General features: G+C 42.8%; 3 protein-coding genes across 4 annotated transcripts; 2 read left to right on the top strand and 1 right to left on the bottom strand.

The window, feature by feature from the left end:
• Window positions 1-115: 115 nt before the first annotated feature.
• Window positions 116-4,482, bottom strand: LOC9269932 (uncharacterized). 2 transcript variants are annotated; one of them, XM_015791227.3, is made up of 6 exons: window positions 3,461-4,482; window positions 2,688-2,773; window positions 2,507-2,611; window positions 1,625-2,419; window positions 1,215-1,437; window positions 116-838 (listed from the first exon to the last, which is right to left on the bottom strand). In XM_015791227.3, the coding sequence occupies exons 1-6, from the start codon at window positions 3,765-3,767 to the stop codon at window positions 444-446; spliced, it is 1,911 nt and encodes a 636-aa protein (XP_015646713.1). In that variant the 5' UTR covers window positions 3,768-4,482; the 3' UTR covers window positions 116-443. The 2 variants fall into 2 exon arrangements, with proteins under 2 accessions (XP_015646713.1, XP_066168299.1); XM_066312202.1 differs by lacking the exon at window positions 2,688-2,773.
• A 1,440-nt stretch (window positions 4,483-5,922) lies between these two features.
• LOC4343859 (uncharacterized) lies at window positions 5,923-6,781 on the top strand. The gene has a single exon (XM_015791236.3). It carries the CDS (start codon window positions 6,028-6,030, stop codon window positions 6,616-6,618), a length of 591 nt encoding a protein of 196 aa, XP_015646722.1. The 5' UTR covers window positions 5,923-6,027; the 3' UTR covers window positions 6,619-6,781.
• A 64-nt stretch (window positions 6,782-6,845) lies between these two features.
• LOC107275924 (uncharacterized) lies at window positions 6,846-10,742 on the top strand. The gene is made up of 8 exons (XM_015791233.3): window positions 6,846-7,144; window positions 7,252-7,341; window positions 7,958-8,044; window positions 8,518-8,595; window positions 8,690-8,746; window positions 8,823-9,098; window positions 9,642-9,759; window positions 10,096-10,742. Exons 1-8 carry the CDS (start codon window positions 6,938-6,940, stop codon window positions 10,107-10,109), a joined length of 927 nt encoding a protein of 308 aa, XP_015646719.1. The 5' UTR covers window positions 6,846-6,937; the 3' UTR covers window positions 10,110-10,742.
• Window positions 10,743-22,397: the final 11,655 nt, after the last annotated feature.

Genomic DNA, 22,397 nt, shown 5'->3' with positions numbered 1-22,397 from the left:
GATGTGCAATTGCACACCATACCCAATCACAATGTGTGATTGTTAGTCGTTGAATCTTCACAACAGCTTAAATGCAGATATACTCTTGTAGCACAAGCAAGCTAGGACAAGAATGTTATTCATATGAACTTAAACTATATTAACAATTGAGAATAAACTGAAACTATAGTCCAGACTCCGGAGGAAAACATAAGAGAAGCAATGATCAATCAGACTGCTATACAATATGACTGGTAAGGGTAATATTTAGTTTGCAACCTCTGTATCTGGTGACAGAAAGCCTGAAAGTGGGAAGCTAACAGTAAAACAAGGGAACACGTGTATGAAAAAAGATGTCGATGCTCACTGATATCAGCAACCTAGTAAAAAACCCCTCTGCTGGGGTCCAATTACCATATCTATAGCTATGTACATACGTCTAATGAGGTTGCGCTTCCCAAACTTCACAATTTGCCAACATCTATGCCTACTTCCCCATTGCAATGTTGTTCAGCATCATCATCCCTAGGTCGCTTTCCTAGAACTGTTTGTTTCTGGTCCTCTGCAAAAGCAGAGGCCATATCAGTCAAACTAACTTCTGCTGGCTGATCAGCTCCTGTTTGTTTATCTTCACTAGAGTTTGTTTGTATGGCTGCAAGCTCTTGGTCAGACATTGCAGAATTTCTGGAGTCCGGCCTCTCAACAGATGTCAGATTATCAGGTTGCCTTGTTTGAACACCAACCGAAGGTATTTTCGATAACACATCTGGTTTCATTTCTATATCAACCCAGTGGCTCTTGACCCAATCTTTCGAAATTCTTAAATTCTTTAGCTGGCATACACTAAAGAAGTTCTCGCCTGTAAAAACAATAGAAATATCAACATGTTGCAGATGAAATAGAGGATTAAAGAACATAGGAAATCGTTGTTTGATGATAAGGAACATGGTTTAGCTTCCATACGCTTGCAAGGAATACCACTGGGGCATTTGCAAATTTGCCAATGGTTTTTTCAATTTTGCAGGGATACCACTCGAATGACAGTGTGTCATTTTTGCATTTTTCTAGTGGCAGTCTTGCAATAACGATTCAATCCAACAGCAAATTTGCAATTGCCCCTAGCTTGGAAGGTCAAAATTAGATACGGACTGCAGAAGGATCTATTTTATCAAAACAACTTGTTGTTTTTCATTGGAAGAAAGGACCAGAAAAAAAAATTCAAAAAGGAAATTTACCTGGAAAATATATTTGTAGGCTATCAGCTGAAATGTTGTCTGCACTGACTAGAACTCCTTCCCACCAGCCACTAAATTGCCATACATCAACAGCAGCTCCAGGTAAAAGATTAGTTCCGTCAGCCAAACTATTTTGTTGAGGGCGTGGCCTAACTCTGCGTCGCTCTGGGCATCTCAATCCCAGTTTATCAGGACGAGCCAATGTTGATACAGGTACCCACTCCTACAAAGAAGCATAGAATAATCTCATCCTCTTATGAAAGCATACATTTTACACAGAGTTAATAAAATAAATCATGGCATTACGAAAAAGAATAGAAGTAACAACAAAATACCAAATATTATGGCATATTCTGCCTTTCAAAAATACATATACCACTTAAATTTCAAACTAAGACCAGTAGTCATACCTCCAATCTCCCACTATCATCAGCATTCTGGAGATCATCATACTGAACCTTCAATTTGTTATGATTAGTACATGACTTGAGAACTGTACACCTGAACCAGCAGCCTACAATCCCACTGTCCTGAGACAAGACCTCTATTCTGTCACCAACATTGTAGGTTGGCATACGCTGATTCTGGGGCCCTATGAACTTGACTGAGAGATGTTTTCTGGGAGATTGCTTACTGCTTGGTTTCTGATAAGATGCTATGGAGTCTTCTTGTGGGCCTCGGCAGATTTTAGTTCCCAAACATTTTGAGTAAAGCCTCTCAAACTGCTTAGGAAACTTTGTCTTCCCAGGTGTCCATTGCTCAAAAGTTTTTATGATATCAGAACCATCATCCTTTTCTTGCTCTGGGGGAAGTTTTAAGGACAAAACAACAGCTTGACTAAAATATCCACGCAATGATCTCAGGTCAAAACGTTTAAACTTATTTTTACTGTATTGGCGAAAGCAGAAACGGATTCCCACCATAGAAGAATTTGGCAATGTATTGACGCATTTTTCATAGTGCTCAGGAGTTAACACAGTTGCAATATCATCGACACACTCCACACTGATTACTTGAGAATAAGGAGTGATGAAAACTTCGCAAGGATGAGGAGGGGGAGGAGGTATAGCGCAAGCAAATTCCTGGTTTTGATGAAACCATCGCACTTTAACCTTCTTCTGCCCCTTCTTATCTTCGTACATATCTTCCAAGTATGCAAGATAGCGACTTTCCTCCTCAGACATGACAAGCACAAAAGAGTGGGTCTGCAAAGAAGATGGCACATGAAGCTCAGAAAACAATATGGGCAATTGGGTATACACACATGACCATGACCATGACAAAATACTTACAGATATTGTGGTACCATTACGACAAAAAGCTTTATAGTGGTAAAGCTGCTTGCCACAAGTCCAGGACGAACCAGACCACATAATGTCCGAGCTACAGGCTTTCCCCTAACAATATAAAAAAAATCAAAACGCTAATAAAGATGAGAACAAACTGTATGCAAAGTTACAAGTAATTGCATACCAGATTGTGACCCATAAAGCTATCAGGTTCACTGTATCCATCCAATCCAATGTCATTACCCATATGTGATCCAAATTTTGAAAGTTCTGAAATGACCAAACCGTTAACAAATGGTTCATATGTTGATCATACATGTTATATGCTTAACAGGGTGAACAAACTGGTAATCAGACCATTATGTGGTAAGAAAGGGAACAAAGAAAAAGTTGATTACTAAGGACAACTGTCACTAACAAGCTATTGTAAAAAGTTCATGTAATTTCCCTGTTTGAAAGGGCTTCTCTTTGAACTTGAACAAAGCATAAGCACTCTCAAGTCCCAAATGTTGTGATTACAGTTACATATGTTACCAGTTAGCACATATTGCCTGTTACCATGTCTAATATGATGGGTGGAAATAAACCAAAGGCCTCTACCACATAATGTCTAATCTGTATAGGTCTTTCAGGTAGAACTTTTAGTCCTAAAGGTCCTTTAAGGCTAAATTTTCCGTATTGTATCCATCGCAGAAAAAATGATTATGCACTACGAAAATAGGGTACACAGCAAGTTGCACAGGATCTTCTAGAAATCCAAAATTTTACTAGTAAGGTCTAATCTGAATTCATGGCTAGCCTACTGTGAACAACAGACATACTCCAAACCAGCTATTTACTTCATTAGGTTCTAAAGTCACTACATGGCATATAGCATGTTAAATAAACAGCTATTGGTATATTCAGTATCAGCCGAACTCGTGTATGAGCACTATAAACAAAGGAGGCGAGACTTACTCGAGGCGAGGGACTTCGCCGGAAGGAAGGAGGCGAGCCAATCCACCACCTCACGGCGTGACCGCCACTTGCGCGCAAACACCCCCGGCCCGCCGCCATCGGCACCCTGCGCCTCCCGGAAATCCTCCGAGACCACATAGAGCATGTGGCGCAGGCTCCGCTCCGTGCCGACGACGGCGAGGTGCGACGCGCCCGCGGCGTCCTCGAGGTAGTAATGCACGACGCGGCTGCCCCTCTCCTGCGACACGAAGTCCTCCCTCCACCTCACGAACTCCGGGCCGCCGCCGCCGTCCTCCTCCTTCGCCATCCCTCGCAGCAGCAGCACCACCACCACCGTCACCTATAGAAGAAGGGACGCCCAGCCCGAACTCAAACTAAACGAGACAAGGAGCCTCTCGCAGCAAGCTCATGTCCTTTCACAACACCTTGAGCCGGTCAGCCCAGCCTCTCCCTCCCCTCAGAAACCTCCGAGAAGACGAGAATTTCACGGAACACACGAGATGAACCCAAAAAAAAAAACGAGGGGTTGGGGGGAAGCGCCGCCCGGGACTTCCTTTTTCTCGAAATCCCCGGGCAGGGAGGAGGGGAAACCCTAGGGTTTCAGGGAGATTTGGGCGCGGTCCTCGGCGGCCAAATCGGCTTGAACCGGAACGGGTTCAGGCTGAGCAGGAAGCACTCCATGAAGCAGCCACCAACGGCGGCGGCGTCCGCTCACCCCGGCCCGATTCACGCCAAACCGCTCTCCCCCAACACGCGGGCGGCGGCGGCGGCGGAGGAGGAGACCACCAGAACGACGGGCGGACGCGGCGAGAATCTCAGGCCGTCACCTCCCCGCGCGGCCACCGGCGAGAGGAGATACTAAACCCCCGCACCCCCGCGCCTCCTCTCCCCGCCCCGCCCCCGGGAAGAAGGCGGCGGCGGCGGCGGAGGGGGGGAGGTGGACAGGTGGGAAGGCGAGGAGGAGGTTGGGGCCTTGGGGGAATCTACTCCGTTTCGTTTCGTTTGGTTTGGTTTGGTTCGCTGGGGTTGCGGCGGGCGGGGCGGGGGCGGGTTTACCGGTGACCGGTGGTAGGGTGACGAAGGAAGGGTTGGTGACTTCCTTTTGCTGCTACTGCTGCCCTTGGATTTGGAGGAGGGCGTGAAAGAAAGTCTTCTTCGGCTTACGCCTTCGGTTTTTTGTTACTACTTGTAAAGATGTACTGTTAAACGGAATGTACAAAGTCAAAATCAGCAGTAAATTGATAAAATTATCTCGAGTATATATTATCAATCAATACTATTGACCTCGTTGAATCCTAATAAAAAATATAGTGTTTTCTACCGATTGATCGATTTGACGAATATAATCTATGGTGAAAGATAAGAATGAAGGAGTACAGACAACCTCCAAGAGCCTCTGTGGTAGTATTTACTACGCTTTACATTATTATAAAATAGAAAGAAGGGGTGAGGTTTCTAATTCAGTTCAGTTCTAGCTAGAAAATGCCTAAATATTTCTCAATTTAGATCAAACTAGAAAAAAAATACCCGTACATTACAACAGGTGAAGAATATTTTAATTTTTATTATTGTTATACGGTTTAGTAAGGAGAAATTCAATTTTAAAATTTGCTTCGCTGCATAATTTTCTAGAAAATCATTAGCTGCAATTACTCCCTTCTTCCTTAGATGTTTGACACCGTTGACTTTTTTAAATATGTTTGACCGTTTGTTTTATTCAAAAACTTTTGTGATATGTGTAAAACTATATGTATACATAAAAGTATATTTAACAATAAATCAAATGATAGAAAAAAAATTAACAATTACTTAAATTTTTTGAATAAGACAAACGGTCAAACATTTTTAAAAAAGTCAATGGCATCAAACATTTTGGGATGGAGGTAGTATAAGTCTGATCATCTCATGTTAGCATGCGAGTTTTTTTAAAGAGATTTTTTATACTACTCATCCTGTATTTTTTAAAGGCGAACGAATTTAAAAACTGACTCATACACGAATAACGTACCAAAAATACCGGTAAAAACATCTTCAATTTTTAGAGATAAAGATACAATATGAAACAAAATATAGCCACAACGTATCATTACCGTGATAAAATGCTTTAGTAAACACGATTTCGCCACGTTATTCACGAAAGCTAAAACGAATTACGAGACGGCCTCTTTCTAGCAGAGAAAAGCAAAACAATTTGCTAAATCATTGCGCAGATTAAAAGATGTAGAAAGCGCTAACATGTCATCAAACTTTTGGTTAGCCACTTTAGCCTACACAAGCCGCACAAAAGTAGAAAAGCGCTAACAAGCCAAAGCGCACACCAAACCGGCCCATTTATCGAACCATGCCCATGGACACGAACCAAGCCCACGGCCCAACCATCAGCAACAATTGCTTCGGCCCAACAACATTCCACTCGGCCCAACAACCACCCGCATCCCCACCACCCCACATGCAGAGCGGGTGCAGATCACGGCGACTGCGAGGCGAACTCGTCACCACACACTCCTCCTCCCTCATCGCCGCCGTCCTCACCTCACCGCCGGCCAAGCCAGCCGCGGCGGCGCAAGATGAACCACCACCTCTCGCTCCTCCACCTACCTCGCCTCTCCCCCGTACTCCACCACCACCCCCGCCACCTCCGCCTCCATGGCCGCACCACCGTCTTCCAAGCTCGCCTCCCTTCCCCTCAGCGAACGAACCAGCACCGCCTCCTCGCCGTGACGACCGCACCACCGGAGCCCGAGAAGACGGAGGAGCAGCAGCTCCTCCACCCCCTCCAAGAACCAGCGGAGGGAGAAGTCAGCGGCGGTGGCGGGGCAGACAGGACGTGCGGGCTCCCGACGTGGGCGCTGATCGGGGCCATCGCGGCGGCGGTGGCGCTGTCGTCGGCGGCGGCGGCCGGGCCGGCGGCGGCGCTGGGGCCGGAGGGCCCGCTGGTGGAGGAGTTCTGGGACAACATGCGGCGGTACGCGCTGTACGTGGTGACGGTGAGCACCGGGTTCGCGTACACGCTGGCGCAGCCCATCGTGGAGCTGCTCAAGAACCCCGTCACGGCGCTGCTCATCGTCGCCGTCCTCGCCGGCGGCGGGTTCCTCGTCTCCCAGGTGCTCAACGCCATGGTCGGGAACTCCGACTTCATCTACACCTACGACCAGTAGTAGAACAACAGCAACATCCCAATCCTTTTTCACGTGTAATATGCTTTTCAGTTTCAGCTAGAACAGGTGATGATGATGTGATCAAGTTTTTGCTTGGCAAATGTAGCCGTGTTTGGTGTAAATTTCGAACGAAATTGGAGGATTTAATCCGAGTTTTTGACCAGTGAATCTCTAAACTAGGATTTGAAATTATCGTTTAGAATGTTGCGCGATAGTATTATGGTAACTAATTTGTGCGCGATACGATGCGGGGTTGCAACGAACGAACAGATAAATCCATCGCTAATCCCTTTTCCTCCTCCGCGAAACTCCGGAACACATGGCGGCGCTCCGCCCCACCTGGTCGCCGCCTCATCTCGCGGTGACCGCCGCGCCGACGAGCGCCCTGGCCTTCCTCCCTCTGATTAGCCAACGCCGCCGCCTCCCCTCGCCGGCGCCGGCGAGGAGGATACAGCTCCGCTCCCACTGTACAAAGAGCCCAACGGAGTCAGAGCCGGAGCACGAGGACGACGGCGCCGACGACGAGGTAATGCTAGCCGACGCAGCGGCATCGTCTCCTCTTCCGGCGAGCCTTCGATCTCCCGCTATGTTTTTGTGCTAATAATGATGTAAGCTTATTGCTTGCTCGAACAGGATGCAGCTGCAAGATCAGAGCATCCAGCAATCATCTTCCAGGAGAGATTAGACAAATTCCTGGATGATTACAGAGCAGCCTTGGGCCTGGTAAGTCTCGATCTCAGATGTTAATCTAGATTAATCTGGTTCATGCTGTAATACTAGATTACTAGTCCCTCGAGATATAGATGAGCAGTGGGAATTATAAGCAACAGAGGAGTAATATGATAACTAATGATACTACCTCCGTTTCAGGTTCTAAGACTTTCTAGCATTGCCCATATTTATATAAATGTTAATGAATCTAGACATAAAATAGATTCATTAACATCTATATAAATGTAGGTAATGCTAGAAAGTCTTATAACCTGAAACGGAGGAAGTAGATGTTTTGGCATTTGCCAATGTTTGATTTCTTCTTGTAAACCAGAGTGTTACAAATGAAAGTCCCAAGCTTATGATGTCAACCATCAGCTGTATGAGTTCTAAAATTGCTTTTAAGTTCAGAAGTTTTTTTTTTTCTAAAAACAGTGGTCCCAATGTAAATTTAAACTTCAATTGGAATTTTGAAAGCAATCTACTACTGTGTTAGTTTTATTACTCTAGGGACAGAGGTAACCGAGATCATTTTCTTTATAAGGTGAGTCAGTGATTATTAGCAAACTTTCCTGCGGTTAGATTTATATTTGTTGTTCCTAATGCCTCTAATTTTGATCTTTTGAAGCGTACGCCCCCTGATATGTTCCGTAAGGAGAAGTACAAAATTGCGGTTATCATGCAGAAGATGTATTCTTCCAGTTCTAAGATTCTGGTTAGTCTTGTTTATACTCTGTCTGTGAAACAGTTGGGAAAAAACTTCTAATTAAAAAATCCACAATAATAACATTTCCATTGATATGTATTTGCAAGAGCAATGCTACATGTACTAAAAATTTCTTTACAAACTTCTTACTAACAAAAATGTTAACTGATTGAGTCAATTTGCCTTTATTAAAAGTCAAGATTCAGTCACAATGTGAAACATCTGCTTTTGTAATGGTTCTTTTAAAAAAAATTAGTGCGCACATCTTTTCCCTATTTGCACTAGCTGACCAATCTTTGGGGTTATGTCAAGTTCACTAGTATTTTGCTAATGCACCGAATTCATTGTTAACACATTACTTTATGGTGAAATTTTGACAAGCATGCTCTTATTGTTTAACAAAGATCTACCAAAATAAATGTGTTGCAGCTTATCGTTGATGCATTTCATTCTCTTTTAATTTGGCGATGACACTATGACAGAATGCAGACGAGAAGGAGATGGTGTCAACGGTTTGCAGGAAAGCACGATTAGCTCTAGATTTAGCTTCGGAGGTCATGGTAAATTATGATGTCATGTGTACGCTTTCCATTTGTTATATGTATAGTTGGTGCTTCTAAAGTTAATTCATCAATTTTATTGTAACATTTCTAGGATGTTGCTGCCTTCGGGCTTGGTACAACCGAAATTTCTCAACGTACAGCAGATCAGGTAATTAAGTTCTAAAGTTTCTTTCTATTGTACTTCTAAAATTTCGTTCGGCTTACTGATCGTTTCTGAATTGCAGATGGTGAGGACGTACACAACTATCTTTTGTGAGGTTGCCAACGAGTTATATCATAATAGGGTCACAATGGAAAATATTCTATCCTTTCTTGATGCTCTTGGAGGCTTAGGGGCAATAACACATATCTTGGTTCAAGATACCGTGGATAAGCTCCATAATGGTCTTTTAAAAAAGAAAATCACCCATGATCTGGATGCACTTTCCCATAAGTTTGATAAGGAGATGAACATTTTGAAAGACAATTTTAAAAGGGAAACAAGAATTGATGGATACAAGGTACACGTTCTTGTCCACATATTCGTTATGCTACCATATATATTCCATCAGTTCCAAAATATAAGGATTTCTAGCTTATTTAGCACTAATAAATAAGGTTAGATTGAAAGATTCCCTTTTAGCCTTTAGTTGTCAACTTTTGAATTTCTAATTGCTTAGATCACTTTCCAAACATCTGATTAGCTCTGGAACCATTTAAATGATAAGGATCATGGGAATCAATTCAAGAATATTTATATTGTTGTGCAGAATTTTTAATCCAACCAATTAAATTTCTTGGTTGTAATTTTCTATTTTTGTTCACTATATATGAGATGATGATTGAACTGTTTAAGCACTATTTTTGACAATCTTATCTGCATTTAAGCATACTATTTGTATGTATAATAATTTGATATTCAGGTCCTGTAATATCCCGTAGCTTAGATTTTCATTTCTGCATTTATCGCTGTAAGAGAGATATGAATGTGCACACCCAACGTGATCTTTCTGAGTCCGTCACTGCACCGAATATCCTGAAATTCAGTCTTTATTGTCAAACAGGTAGTGGACTATACTTCTGTGAATGAGACAGTCTCGCATGGTGTGATTAATACAGAATTATATGTTTCTGATCTGGTTAAATGTCGGAGAGCTGCATTACCTTCTATCTCAGGCCTCGGTAAATTAAATGATTCTCTGCACACGTTTAATTAGTCTGCTTTTGCAATGTTTAGGTTCTCATCAATGTAAGTGCAAGTTTAATAGTATAGCCCGCTGCTAGCTTTAATTTATCTATAGTCAATCTAATAGCCAATTTATACAATAGTTGTTTATTATACTATTAATATATGGTCCCACATATCATACATACATTGCGTGTTACAGCTGGCTACAGATCTGTAGTCCGCTGCTCTTCTCTCTTATCGTTTATCTTATTAAAATATGTTTATAGCTGGCTAGTAGCCTGTTATTGTACTAACGATCGCTGTCATCTTGCTGGTATCTTTATGCGCAGGGAACTTTTCTTGAGAAGCAAACAGCCCGCCTCTAAGTAACGTGAAATCGTCGATGCCTGAATAAGAGCATACTTGGTACTTCTGAAGACCAAAGCTAACCGTTTGTGTGTGTGTTTGCCTTGCTTCAGATGTTAATCTTCTGGAACCGAGTTTAAATGAGCATAATATCTTAGATGCATAGCTGCCCTGCCTACTGGTGTTTGGGAGAGAGCTCTCAAAAACATAAGTCCCCCCTAGAGACTTATGGTTTTGAGAGAGGGGCTAAAGTTTAGCCTCTCTCTCCCAAACACCCCCTTAGTCTAGTCAAGAATTAATTTAGGATGTCTCTTTTCTTTCCCCACTTCTTATTTGTTAGGCTTGGTTTTTGACAATTAAGAGTACAAGTATAAAAGATTTATTATCCAACGCAACATTAAGGGTTATATACTTGTATTGTTGAAGAGTAAGGACTATTGGTCTAAATTGTTATTATATTGTGGTTGAAGAGTAAGGTGGTCTAAATTGCTCCGACTACCTTGTGTTGCGTGATCTGACGTGCAAGTGTAAATGCTGCCTTGCTTGCACAACTGCATTGCAGCATTGTATTGCTGAACCGTATGTTTCCCTGTGTGTGTTGGTTTCATGCTGCATTGTGATTCCCCAACAAAAGCTACTGTGATGCTGCAAGCACAGAACGTCCATGTGTTGCGTGTGAGCTGCCTTCTTTTCCCTCCCTGAAAGGAAAAAAAAATAAAGCTGGCTGTACCTGTATACTCCTGCCTTGTTTGGGCTTTTTGGCAACATGCACCGGAGCAAGAGATACACACCACAACCCTGCATTATTTTTGTTTGTCTTCATCTTCTGTTGCCACCTTCCTTTTTCATCTTAACGGAGAAGAACCATATCAGTGTGATGTGTGTTTCTGTTTTGATGTTTGACTGCATTTGCACTAATAATTCTACTATGCCCTCGTGGCATTTGGTATGGACTGAAAAGCTTGCAAAAAAAAAAGTCACTTAACATCAGGTCAACAGACTTTGACCATACCATCATCGTGTTAATCATGAATTTTTATGATAATCGCGCATCGATAATTAAGTTGAGATCAAAGTTTTTTATTTGCATAACTATGCTGGTTATTCATAGAGCGAGATGCACGTTTGATTAATTGGTTGGACTACTTACGAATCTTAGCAGTTTAGAAACCACGTCTGAATAACTGGTTATACACACTAAAGAAACACCTAGATTATTTAAAATTAATTATTATTTTTTTCTGACGAGCGGGCAATAGAGCACGTAGAGTATGAGAAGTGCTATACGTACTACTAACGTATGTCTCACCTCATCAAACTAATCACATTGCTTAGATTAATTACCTCTGTGGGTTCAGGTTATGATCGTACGGACTACAGAGTCGTATTGACCAGTCGTATGCGTAGTCATTCCGGTAAAGTACTCTCTCCATCCATGTAACTTTACATTATTCATGTCCAATATTTAACCGCTCGTTTTATTTAAAAAAAATATGATTAGTATTTTTATTATTATTAGATGATAAGACATGAATAGTACTCTCTCCATCCACAAAAGTTACATATATTACTTTTGACACCAAGACCAAGGAAAAATTAAATCATCTTGGATGTTACAAAATCAAGTAGTAAATGCAAGCATGCAACCAATAAGTATTTAGATGATTCCTTGAGTTCTAATAAAACATTTAATTTATCTCTTCATTCAAGTCTTGAATGCATAAAGACTACAAATAGGAACAACTTATTTAGAAAAACTCAAATGTGAAATAGGTGTAACTTTTGTGGATGGAAGGAGTACTTTATGTGTGACTATTTTTTATTGTTTGCATAAATCTTTTAAATAAGAGGATGGTTAAATGTTGAAGATGGATATCTATGTCTACGTTTATTTTAGGACGGAGGTACTGTATATACATTATTGCATGATCATCGTTGGGATTGCCAAAGAAAGTTACTACTAAGTGCTAGTCTTTTTATTTTTTATATTTTATTTTAGAACAAAGAAACGTTCTGAGAGGTCCCAAACTAGAGCAAGCTCGTTTGAATTGAATATAGGATTCGTCGTAGCTGGCAGTATTTTCAGTTTTCACCTGACCTGAAATGGACCCACCCAGGACCCAGCCAACTATACTTCTACTTTTTCTCTTTTGAACGTACAGGTGTATTTAAATTTGTGTGTGTGATAATGTGATTTACCCTAAGCTTTCCTTGTTCCGCAAAACCAGCAAGGGAAAAAGCCTGCAGGAGAGACGTGCGATGCAACGACTATATACTACTCAATCCGTTTCGAAATGTTTAACGCCGTTGATTTTTTATCATATGTTTGACCATTCGTCTTATTTAAAAAATTTAAGTAATTATTAATTCTTTTCCTATCATTTGATTCATTGTTAAATATATTTTTATGTAGACATATAATTTTACATATCTCATAAAAGTTTTAAAATAAAACGAACGGTTAAATATGTGCTAAAAAGTTAATGATGTCAAACATTTCGAACATTTCGAAACGGAGAGAGCGCTATAGTACATGATACGTTGCGAACTGTGTGGTACAGTAGAAAAAGAAAATTAATACTCGACGCAACGACACCTCATTCACTCATCCATCCATCCATGCATATCTTTTCTTTCGTATACACAAAAAAATCACACCAATCAAAACAGGAGTACCAATGTTTTCGGTAGCGTAGAATATAGTACTATCAATTTATAGTTATTGATTTGATAAATATTAGTAGCAATTCAAATATCTAGTATTCAGTATTGCTAAATGCTACAGTAGTAGTATTTGATTTTGGCATCAAACCAAATTTAACCCAAAAGAGGGATAAACTAAGAAAATACACGTCCAAAATCCGAATGGGCTTTTAGCTAAAACGGCCCAACCACAGGGCGCAGGGAGAGCTGCACAGAAATTAAAGCATAATCACGCTCATCATTAGACACTAATTAAGATCACAGTACCATTAGTCACTTGCTTAACACCACAGATCACAATTAAGAAACCGCCTTTCGTTCGCTATAAAAGGCGCACGCCGTGGTGAGGGCGAGGGCGAGCTCTCTCTCACCATTCACCAACCACTCCACGCGCCCACGCCTCGCGCGCCCCAATATCCATGTTTAGACACGACTACTTTATTAGACTTAAAAACTAACTTAAATCCGTCTCTAGTCATACGGGAGCCACTAACAAGATTCCTGTCGATAGAAGGGACATGCTGCACATTCTTCAGCTGCACGATCTTTCCCGAAGTAAACTTCAGATCTACCGTGCCAACACTATGAACAGAGGCATGTGACCCATTCCCCATTAGGACGGTGGAACCCCGTGCGTCCTGATAAGAAGAAAACAATGAGATGTCAGCACAAACATGTACATTGGCCCCAGTATCAACCCACCAATTAGTAGACTGATTAACTGAAAAAACAATAGGTAAATTACCATACCCGCTTCCATCTCCAGTGTTACCAATAGTCACATTAGCAGACTTAGAAGTCTGCCCTGCAGGTGCCTTCATCCCCTTGCGCTGTGGACACTTCCTAGCCAGATGACCAAGTTGGCCACACACAAAGCAAGTCCTCTCATCCTGATTAGGATTGTTGTCGTTCTTCTTCTGCTTCTTGAAGTTGGTGGTCTGCTGAGCTTTGTATTTCCCTTTGCTCTTGTTCTGGGCCTTGTGCACAACATTGGCACTGGACTGCCCACCATCGCCCTTAGACACGGCATCTTTTTCCTGAGCTTTCTCCTCAACATCAAGAGACGCTATCAACCCCTCAACGGAGTATTCCTGTCTCTTGTGTTTGAGTGCAGTACCGAAACTTCTCCAAGATGGAGGTAGTTTCGCAATAATGCACCCGGCCACAAATTTGTCGGGTAAGACACACTTAAGGAGTTTGAGTTCCTTAGCCATGGTTTGTATCTCATGAGCCTGTTTGATAACAGAACGGTTGTCAGCCATCTTGTAGTCATGAAACTGCTCCATGATATACAGATCATTGCTAGCATCAATAGCACCGAATTTAGTATTCAGTGCATCCCACAACTCCTTAGCGTCGGTCATATGCATATACACCTCGACCAGACGATCGCCAAGAATGCTAAGAATGCATCCCACAAAGAGAGTAGTGGCTTCCTCGAATTGCTTCTGCTGTTCAGCAATAAGAACTCCTTCAGGTTTGCCAGTACTCACCCAGAAGCATTTCATAGCTGTCAGCCACAGAGTGACCCTGATCTGCCATCTCTTAAAATGCACACCGGTGAATTTATCCGGCCTCAGTGCATCGGCAAAACCAGCCATAGTAAAATCACAATGCCTATAATAAGGTTTTTGGATTGTTGAGATTATAGGCATATAATGATTTAATCTACTCCATAAATAAATCATGACATTACAGATGAAAACTAGCATGAACGCATCATTAGATCTACACATGTAAACTACACAGTATAACATAAACAGATCAAATATGCGCAACATATTGAACACGTACCGAGGTGGCGGAAAGACCGGCTGCTCGGTCGAAACTTTTCGCAGGCATCTACGAAGGCACGCAGCACGCAAGCGAAGAGGAAGACGAGCCGTCGCGGACGAACAGGGAGCAGTCGCGCAAAGCGCTTCCCAAAAACCTTATTGCCGCCTTCTCCCGGTGCAGAACGTCGAAGGCAGAGGTTCCGGAGACCTGCTCTCCCGATCACAGGTGCACGCCGGCGAGCGGGATGGAGTAATCTACGAGCGACGCGCAGCACAGAGTCGGAGGCAAACCCTAGATTGATTTCGCGTGTGTTGCGTGAAGGCGGCGGCTCGGTTTATATAGAGAAGGGTCGCTTGATAAGGGCGCCCGCACGATCTCCACTGCGCGTAACCGAACCGGATAAGTCGCGCGTAACTTATCCGGACTCCACACCGTTTGCATGCACCGGATTTTTCTGGAACGTTTCCAAAACAAAAACGAATCCGAATTTGCAGCAAAACAAAATTGCAAAAGGAGGCTGCATCTGCGCAAGGTGAGGAACCAATTTTGGCGAACCACGTGCACGTCGTGCACGTGCGCCGCCTGCCAGGCGAGCGAGTACGCGCGCGCGTGTGTTCCCCCTCTTCTCTCCACCACACATGCTTCAAGTGGCTAGGAGGGCATCCTCCCTTTTAAGGAGGTCCCCCTCTCCTAGAATAAGTAAGGTGGTACTAAACTCCACATGCATGCCATCCCATGAGGTGGGCTTTTGTGATTTTCCAAAGAATTAATCTTCGAGTGGGCTAAGGTCCATTCATTAATTCCAACAGTAAACATTGGTGATGCCCTTAGCCATCCATCCTCGTTCCCTCTCACCTCTTGTTTGGGCTCTCTGTCTCTTCTTATGTGATGAGTGGGCACCATGCGGGCTCCACTGTTTTTTGTTTCCTTTGATATGAGTGCCACGTAGGACGATGACCGAGTCAACACACAACATGGGGTCACATGAGTCGAAAACAATCTCAATTAGTCAATACTGTCTTTGAACTATAGTTGACTGATTTCAGAAGATGAGCAATGTATTGTACCTGGTTTTTCGTTTGAGAAATACGATTGAAACCCTACGTGAAGGATTCAAGGTGGACTTATTCATACTGTGTACAACAATTTCATCGGCCCAACAAAATGCCCATTGACCCAACAAAACAGTTGGGCCTTTTACAAGAGAAATAATTAGGATGTCCATCTGTCATTTGGGTGTGGCATTGTTGTTCATTAGTATGACTGAATCCCACCACTTTGCGGGCTATCCGTTGATTCATAGGCTGTGAGTTCACACTGTAGTTTGGAAGTTTGGTTGAAATTGGAACGATGTGACTGAAAAGTTATGTGTGTATGAAAGATTTGATGTGATGGAAAGTTGGAAGTTTGGAAAAAAAACTTTAGAACTAAACAGGGCCTATAGTGTTCTTCCCGGGATCTTGCTATCTGCTTATTGTCAAAGATGACACATAGGTGGTGTTTGAATCTCCTAAAGATAAAGATTAAGTGTTTCACGCAAAACGAGGTGGTAATAACGTGTGTTTAATTGAGTTTTAATTATTACAAACTTAAAAAAATGGATTAATCTGATATTTTAGAGCAACTTTCATATAGAAAGTTTTCACACGAAACATACCGTTTAGCAGTTTGAAAAGCGTGCCACGAGTATAAAAAGTTTATCTCCATGTTGTTGGAGAAACGAACAAGACCATACTAATCTTTTGTGGTACATGCATTGAGATTGTCAAGTACTTGTACAGAGGCCGTGTTTACCCCTAACTTCTAATTTTCCATCACATCATATCATATTCAAAAATTTTCTACACACATAAACTTTAAACTTTTTTTTTCCAAACTTCCAACTTTCCTCGAACTTCCAACTTTTTTCAGAAACTAAACACAGTCACAGTCAGAAACAAAAAGCTCGTCCAGACTCAGAGTTTGCTTTGCGTTGACTGTACCATCGTACTCACACTACACAGTGCATACATCTATTGTAGCAGCTACCTGCTCTCTGCATTAAGTTGTACCTCTTCTGAAACGGACACATATCTTATCCGCACAAGTAATCTCGTGTACACACTATGTATATGAAGCAACAAAAAAATCTAACCGATTTATTATAGGCAAAATTTGTTACAGGACACGCAAAAAAATGTAATTGGCTGGGAGACACCGCAAAAATGTGACACTGCCCATAGACACTACAAAAGTTGTGTAATTAGCCGTAGGACACCAGAGGCAATATTTTATAATTTCTGAGAAAAAGAGGGGATAGGATTTTCTAAATGACCTGATTGCCCCCGGTATCGCACCATCTAAACCCGCAGTTGGAGTCCGCTAATCGGGTTGGGCCCACATGTCAGCGAGGTGGTGGATGGGAGGCAGCCAGGCAGGGCAACGGCGAGGTTTGCGGCGTCGCCGGCAGTGAACGGCGGCTTGGATGAGGTTGCAGTCAAAAGAGAATTTGTAGAGGGGTCCAAGGCGAAGCTACCATAGTCTTCTTGCAAGCAATGGTGAACGGAATCAGTGGTGTCAGCGGTACGGGCGCCGGCCAAGTTCGGGATGGTGGTGCATGTCGTGTTAGAGCTCGATTTAGCCTAAGGGAATGCATGCATGTGGTTTGTAGAGGCTCTAGAGTACTCACCGAATCGCACACAGGGTTCGGCAAGGTCTAGACATCGATGGTGATGGAGAAAGTCTCCAGGCGGCGATGCAGAGCTTCACGACGACGATGATGGCGCGAAAGGGTCGATGAGCCGCTAGCTTGTGGCATGCATGAGCGTGGTGAGGTCATAGGGACAGCACGTGTATAGGGAATCGGGCAATGGCTCACTGGTGTGGACGGATTTGACGAAGATGGCGGTAGACCGGCGCCGGAGAAGAAAAGGTTGATCTCCCTTCTCGCTTCATCGATCTTGGCGGTTCTTGGGGCGTTTTGAAGAGGTGCTCGAGGTGATAATGATGGCGAGGCAGCTTGACCGGTAATGCTCCACGGTGGTCGGAACGCCGAGGTCGCTATGGCGGCGGTGCTCGGAGCATGCTCCCGAGCTCTGGTGGCGAGGTCGCGTTCCAACGCCGTCACTGCACGAAATGGGGTGTGATTAGATGGAATGGAGATGGCACTGAAAGGAGATGATGGAACGGGCAAAAGATAGAGACGACCGCGACTCGATGGCGATGACGGCCTTTGTCTTCACCACGGCCGGCAGAGAAGATGAGGGCGAGGAGGATGAGATGGAACACCTCGCATCAGTTTCTTGGCAATGGGGTGAAGAGTGATGTCGTGCGACGTTGCTGGGTGAGCTAGAGGGCGAGGAGAAGCTTGGAGCCGTCGACACGTCGTGGTCACGCAACCTCATCACCGTTGGCGACACCGCAAACATCGCTGCTACCCTACCTCCCATCCACCACCTCGCTGACATGTAGGCCCAACCCCATTAGCGGACTCTGACTGGGACTGGTTCGACCAGACCCGGTCGAGTTTAGATTGTGCAATGTCAGGGGCAATCTGGTCATTTGGAAAATTATCTCCCCTCTTTTGTGTTGGAAATTATAAAATATTGCCTCCGGTGTCCTACAGCTAATTACACAACTTTTGTAGTGTCCATGGACAGTGTCACGTTTTTTCGGTGTCTCCTAGCTAATTACACATTTTTTGCGTGTCCTGTAGCAAATTTTGCCTTTATTATAACCTTCAAGCTATCTTTTTTCTGGGCTAAAATATAATAAATCTGAGGTTAAGACTTTAAACAGAAATATAATGCTATTGAAACATGTACTCCTTTTCTCTAAGTTTTTTTTTGGTGAATTTTGTTCTGTGCATAATGTGTATACGAAAAATTTATGTGCACAGAATACGCTCCCTAACGAAATAGGTAGAGAAGTATTAAAAAATGTTAGTGTGTAAATACCACGGTGCATACAGCTATCTCTCTGCATTTTGTTGTACTCCTTCCATTCAGTGAAACATGTACTGGCATTAGGTTGTACTCCTTCTCTCTATTTACCTTTTTAGTAATAAAGTACATGTACCCAAAAAAGTTCAAAAATGTTAGTGTGCAAATAACACATTATTCATTATCTGAAAGGGAAGTTTCATCTTCCCAATATTCTCATAAAATCTTCAAATCGTTAATTCCTTGTCTGTTGTTTCACAGGGAAACAGTGCTCACTCCATCACCCAATAATCTCTTTTCGATACTTGAGTGGGTGCAAGCTACCAATCGGAAGTTTCTCCTTAGTTTAATCAAGTAGAACCAATCATCACCCAGAATTATGCCTGTGTAAAATCAAAGGTATTTTTGATTATTATTCTGTGATGAACAAATGGGTATTGGAGATTATTGGTTTTGTTATTTGGAATTTATTCACGAAGTGGTTTTGGAGATTATTGGATTTCACAGGTGAATATACAGGTACTGCTGGATTTGGGTCCGGTTAGACCGGGCATGGGTTGCCGGTCAGACCGGCGTGTAATGCGCGGTCAGACCGGCGCAGCCCGCGGTCTGACCGGCCGACACTGTGTTGGTTTCGGTTTCGGGTTGTTTATTTGGATATCCGAGTTTTTTTCATGATTATGACTTCTAAATGGATGCTATATGTATGTAATACTATTGTTTGCTGCTAATGAGTTAAGTTGGAGATAGCTTGGTCTCGGAATATGGTTTCTTTGTTTGTTCCATGTGTAGGCGACTCGATGTCTCGGGAGAGTATTTGCGGTGATGGACCGGGAGTCGGCTTGGGGATAAGACGACGTCCGTTGTGGTCAGAGATCATGCGGGATACTTAGGCTAGAGTTGATGCACGTGGTTGATGGAGATTCCATATGGCATACGATGGAGTTATTGTGTGCGTATAGGATGCGGAGTCGAATTTGGAAGGAGTCCAAATTTGGTACGTTTGGTTATGTAAAGTTTCTTTCTTGTACTAGAGGGTTTTCTAAGGTGTTTAGGACTCCTAGTATGAGTTTGGTTCGTGGCTTTAGGCTGCCTACCTCATGTATAAATAGAGGGGGAGCGTGAGGCTTCCCGGTATCGCTTTAGAGAGCAATAGAGTTGAGTTTTGAGTTAGGGTTTCGAGTTTAGTCGAAATTTTTGTAAAGATTGCTGTTGGTGCACTTTGTAAACACAAAGAGAATCAATAAAGTCGTCATCTACTTTATGAGTTCTTCGATTTGTGTTTACTGGGTTTCGGCGGTCTAACCGGCGATCTACGGGCGGTCAGATCGGCGGGAGCACGGCGGTCAGACCGGCGAGAGCACGGCGGTCAGACCGACGGCGGCGATAGCGAGCGGCAGGCGATCTCGGCGGTTAAACCGGTAGATCAACACCGGTCAGACCGGCGGCTACGCTTCGGTCAGACCGGCTAATCTACTTCGGTCAGACCGATCTCATCGAAATTGAGGGTAACTTTTATTTTCGCTAAAAGTTTTCGGTTTTTGGGTATACCAACCATTCACCCCCCTTTGGTTGGCTTAGTTCTTGTGATTCGATCCTACAGCCTGCTGGTCTTGTAACCAATCCAATAGAACAATCTGAAGAGGTATCCAAGAGCCATGCATGAGATGCCATGATGCTCGATCTCTTGTTGCAGCTTGCATGGATGAATCATCACAATACGAAACCCCCGTAAACACGACAAGTTGATCACGAACAACCAGCACTAAAAACCTTGTGGATTAAGCCAACCCAAATACGATCAAATAAACAAAAATAAAAACCCACACGTTCTTTGCGTAGGAGCAGATAAATTATTCTTCTTCCTTGTGCAGTCAGTGGATGGGACAAACTGACGGGCATGTACAAAAACACCGCACGAATTGCAGAATAACCCGGATTGTATTGCTCATGAGAACGAAAGCGCAACGGCAGCTACGGGTTGCACAGGAATTAACTATTTATTTATTTTTGATGTCATATTTTTCATCAAAATGTAGTTAGATGTTTGTTACACTATAATTTCATATATCTACGCTGTAAATTTTTAAAACTTACGTGCACTCATTATATCTACACTTTAATTTTTAAAACTTACAGTACATACTCACTCCATTTCATATTATAAATTGCTTTGACTTTTTTAAAGTTAAATTTTTTGAAAGTTTAAGTAAGTTTATAGAAAAAAATATAACAATATTTATAGCACTAAATTAGTTTTATTGAATATTGTATTGAATATATTTTGATAGTTTATTTTTTTTATGTTGAAGTAGTTTGAGTTAGGAAAAAATTGAAATGTCTTATATCATGAAATAAGGAGGTACTCATTCCGAATTTTAATATATGATGCCATTGATGTTTTGACCAATCGTCTTATTCAAAAAATTTATATTATTATTATTTATCTTGTTGTGACTTGATTTATCATCGAATGTTCTTTAAGCATATCATAAATATTTTTATATTTGTAAAAAAAATTTAATTAAGATGAATGGTCAAACATCAATAAAAAAAAGTCAACGGTGTAATACTTAAAATACAGAGAGTAGCATTTATCATGACAACGAGAGCACAACGGCAGCCACCACACCAGGTTTGCACACCACACACCCCAGGTAGCGTAAAAATAAAAATAATAAATGAAACCCAGCGATGAGCATCTCCATTGACGATCGCGAACGTGCAACGGCGCGAGCGCACGGCGACGGGGTAACGTGCACGACTAGTGCGACCACTGTGCGCGAGCGGCGAACCGCGCGCCCAACCCGATGAGAATCCCACCGACACCACCAACCCCGCGAAGCCGCGAAGAAAACGTCCCGCGGCCAACGTGTTAATTTGGTACTACTTTGGTGTACGCGCGCGCGCGCGCGCCGTAACAGCTCGCCTCGTTCGTACATACGCGCGCCCACACGACGCCGCCGCGCGCCGCTCGCGCGCGCGTCTCACGGTAAAAACGGCAGAATTCTCCGTGCGCGACCTCGCGTTCGCGTATGTACGTCGCCTACTATTTTTTTCACCGCCCACCGGGGCGATCTGCGGGTTGGGCCTGTACTCCCTCTGCACCTAGGAAGTCGTTTAGAATAATGTTTAAGTCAAACCTTAGAAATATAAATTATAAATAGCTTTCAAGTTGTTTAGTTTAAAAATATAAAAATTATATGTATAGATTTGTCTTGAAAAATACTTTTATAAAAATATACATATAGCATTTTTTAACCAATATTTTTATAGAAATAAAAAGTCAAAGTTGTATTTTGGAGACCGTGTCGCTGTCCTAAGCGACTTCCTGGAGGGAGTACGTGCCGCATGCTGCATGAGTTGTCACTGTGTCTCGTCCGGTGTGACGACGTTTTTTCTTTTGGTTGCATTGGTTGGGGTCCTAATTACGACTACACCTTAAAACTGCATGTATTTTCAGCCATTTATTTTTGTGATCAATGATCTAAATCAATTGCTACAGTGTTCATGCTACGGTACCCCTGAACGATCTTTTAGTCCTTTTACTGCAGTAATCAATCTAATTCTTACCGTTAGATTTAGATCCAACGCAACAGCTACAACTGCATAAATCCACGCTACTACTGCATATATCCGGATCCGGGGGGAGGGGGGCAATCATTGGCATGTGAATACTTGTTCATGTGATGGGGAGTGGAGTACTGGAGTGGCGTTGCGAGTGACCACCTTGGCGAAGCTGCGAAAGGTGGCGAGCGAGTAGCTGGGAAGGAGGGAGGGACAGAGGAAGGTTCCAAGTATTTTTCCCTCTGGTGAGATCGATACGACGAATGGCAATTGGCAAATGAGTTGTGCAGCACTTTGGAAGTTTAGGGAATGCAAAATTA

Source organism: Oryza sativa, chromosome 7 (genome assembly GCF_034140825.1).
Source record: "Oryza sativa Japonica Group chromosome 7, ASM3414082v1".
NCBI classification, from domain to species: Eukaryota; Viridiplantae; Streptophyta; class Magnoliopsida; order Poales; family Poaceae; genus Oryza; species Oryza sativa.
Note: the sequence above shows the minus strand (reverse complement) of the source record. Positions and strands in the feature narration are given on the sequence as shown.